The sequence below is a fragment of the Colobus angolensis genome, unplaced genomic scaffold (genome assembly GCF_000951035.1).
Source record: "Colobus angolensis palliatus isolate OR3802 unplaced genomic scaffold, Cang.pa_1.0 Scaffold33, whole genome shotgun sequence".
In the NCBI taxonomy this organism is placed as follows: domain Eukaryota; kingdom Metazoa; phylum Chordata; class Mammalia; order Primates; family Cercopithecidae; genus Colobus; species Colobus angolensis.
Genome location: NW_012116599.1, coordinates 9,597,466 through 9,600,397, shown reverse-complemented (window position 1 = coordinate 9,600,397; position 2,932 = coordinate 9,597,466). Strand labels below are relative to the sequence as shown.

Sequence of the window (2,932 nt, the reverse complement as noted above, 5' to 3'; positions counted from 1 at the left end):
ATATATATATATATATAAAGTCTAGTCTAAGAAATTAATTTACTGAATTATTTCCTGTAATGCAACAGAGTTAATTAAATTAATAAGTCTTTACCTTCATAGTTTTTAGGATTAGGCACCCACAAAACCACTAGACAAAATAAACTCATTAGCAGACTCTACCCAAATATACACATGAATATAGTTAGAACTTTAAAGGAAACTTTTAGTTTAAGCCAAAAGGGAAGCTCTTTAGAGTTAAACAAGTTTTTAACATAGTTCATCTGCATATAAGGTTTCATAACTTTGTAAAGTAATGATCAAAAATACAATGATGATTAAAATATGCCATCTTACTGAATATTGAATACTAGCTCATATAAATCTGGATCCTATTTGAACTAGGAATCATTGATCACAGGATAAGCATTCAGTTCCAGTGACATCAGAAATTACCACAAAATCAGGAAGAGAACAAAGAAGGTTGACAATTAAGAACTAGAAAGTCAGCCAGGTGCCATGGCTCAAGCCTGTAATCCCAGCACTTTGGGAGGCCAAGGCAGACAGATCGCTTGAGCCTAGAAATTCTAGACCAGCCTGAACAACACAGAGAAACCCTATCTCTATAAAAAATACAAAATTATCAGGACATGATGGCACAAGCCTGTAGGTCCAGCTACTCAGAAGGCTGAGATGGGAGGATCACTTGATCCCAGGGAGGTCAAGGCTGCACTGAGCCGTGATCACACCACTGAACTCTAGCTTGGGTGACACAGTGAGACCCTGTATCAAAACAAAAACAAAAACAAGAAAACAGAACAAAACTAGAAAGTCAGCGGAAAGGAAACAATCAGAATGCATTTCATAAAATACTGTGCTCTTGTGAGTGTTGTCACAATTTACACAATGGAAATGGATTCCCGAATCTCCACAGCCTGATAGGTCTGGTCAGAGACTGTGCACACCAGCAGGGATGGGAGCCTGTATGAAGTGATGACAACTAGTTCTTTTCAGCTTGGTTTCAATCTGGGTATCCTCATGAACACAGGCTATTAGTTTTCTGCCTGAAGCACAGGAGTTCTGAAGATTCCCTTCCTGTACTCCCTTTTGGTCTCAGTTTCCTTATCTGCGAAATGGGTACAATGAAGACAGCTTAGTTTACATGGTTGTTGAAACCATTAAATGACATAATTTGTATACAGCACTTAGCAAAGTGCTCAGTAAATGTTAGCTAATAGATAAATATGGTTATATATATATATATAAAAAACATATAAGCTTAAGTATATATCTTTCAATAGAAGGAGAAGGCGAACATAATAACCTTCTGTCCATATAAATCCCCAAGTTGCTTCTTGTAATGTATATCTATACACACACACACATAAAGCACTTCTATATCTTTGAAGCACAGTTTAAAAACCATTGATTGAAGGACCTGATAACAGTTCTTTTTTTCACTCATTATACATAATACATTTTTAATATTTCTATTTTAGTCAAAAACTGGATTTTTTTTTTTTTTATTTTGAAAGAAGCCAAAGAAATAATGTAAGTGAGGCCAGGTTTAAGACCAGAGGGAAGGACGGAGACTGCAGCAAACTGGAAAGGGTCTGTCCCAGTCAAACAGGCTCAGCCACCGCACAGCTCCAACTAAATTTGGTCCTGTGGGAAGGTAGTCTGTGTTGCCACTGGACTTTTTGTGAATACTCTTAATTTTTAAACATCAGCAACTAATTCCAGACATTTTTTAGACTTTGTATGGGATCGACAAAACGCATCCACAGGCTAGAGATAGCTCCTAGACCACTGGTTTTGTTGTAGACGAAAGAATAAATGTCTATTTATTTCAGGTCTGCCTTTCTTGAAAACCTAGAACCTTTGCTCTCTGAGGAAATTACTTAAAATCATCTTTGCATGCTAAAAATGTTTGGCATATAAAGCAATGGGGGCTTTTTGTTTCATTTAACAGCTCTAGTAACATTTTACTATTTGTCTTCACATGAAGATTTATGAGAAAGAATGAAACTGAAGTGCCTTTAGTCAATTCCTTTACCAATGCTCTGTGACAGGCCCTTTCATCGGCTTGTTCATTAACACCTGTGGGTGCCGCCAGACTGCGATCATTGGAGGGCTCGTCAATTCCCTGGGCTGGGTGTTGAGTGCCTACGCTGCAAACGTGCATTATCTCTTCATTACTTTTGGAGTGGCAGCTGGTAAGCATGTGGCTTTTTCTAAACTCGATTTTAAATGTTTTATAAGACATCTTGGCAATGGATTTAATTGTGGAGAAAGGAGACACATTAAAACATTCTGTTCTGTTTCCTCTACCCCACTTCACCCCAACCCCTCCCTACACTCCAGGAAATACATTTTAACATTACATTTTAACATGCCTTAAGTGAGGGAAGCCCACCCAGCAACAATACTTGGCCTCCCTAATAGAATCAAATTATATTTCCATGCCTGGTTCTAAATGTCAGTGCTATCTCCAGTGAGGGACAGGGAAAGGAAGGCAGTAATGTTGACTTAGGTGAATAGACCAAAGATTAAGGAAATTACATCGGTGTGGTGTGGGAAATAAACTAAATAATAGGCCAGGGGCAGTAGCTCATGCCTATAATCCCAACACTTTGGAAGGCCAAGGCGGGCAGATCACTTGAGGCCAGGAGTTCAAGACCAGCCTGGCCAACATGGTGAAACCCCATCTCTACTAAAAATACAAAAAAAAAAAAAAAATTGGCGAAGTGTGGTAGCACATGCCTGTAATCCCAGCTCCTCAGCAGGCTAAGGTATGAGAATAGTTTTAACCCAGGAGGCAGAGGTTGCTGTGAGCCAAGATTTCGCCACTGCACTCCAGCCTGGTTGACCAAGTAAGACTCTATCTCAATAAAAATAATGATAATAAAGCCTCCTGTGTGAAAATAGAAAAGAAAAAAACATAAATAGATAA

At 38.5% G+C, this 2,932-nt stretch overlaps 1 protein-coding gene across 1 annotated transcript in view; it reads left to right on the top strand.

Moving 5' to 3' along the window:
• The window catches only part of SLC16A14 (solute carrier family 16, member 14), a 33,618-nt gene that overhangs the window by 17,734 nt on the left and 12,952 nt on the right, over positions 1-2,932 (top strand). Inside the window, exon 3 of the mRNA XM_011951969.1 lies at positions 2,052-2,195. Within this exon, the coding sequence (XP_011807359.1) occupies positions 2,052-2,195 (144 nt within the window). The remainder of the gene's footprint in view (positions 1-2,051; positions 2,196-2,932) is intronic.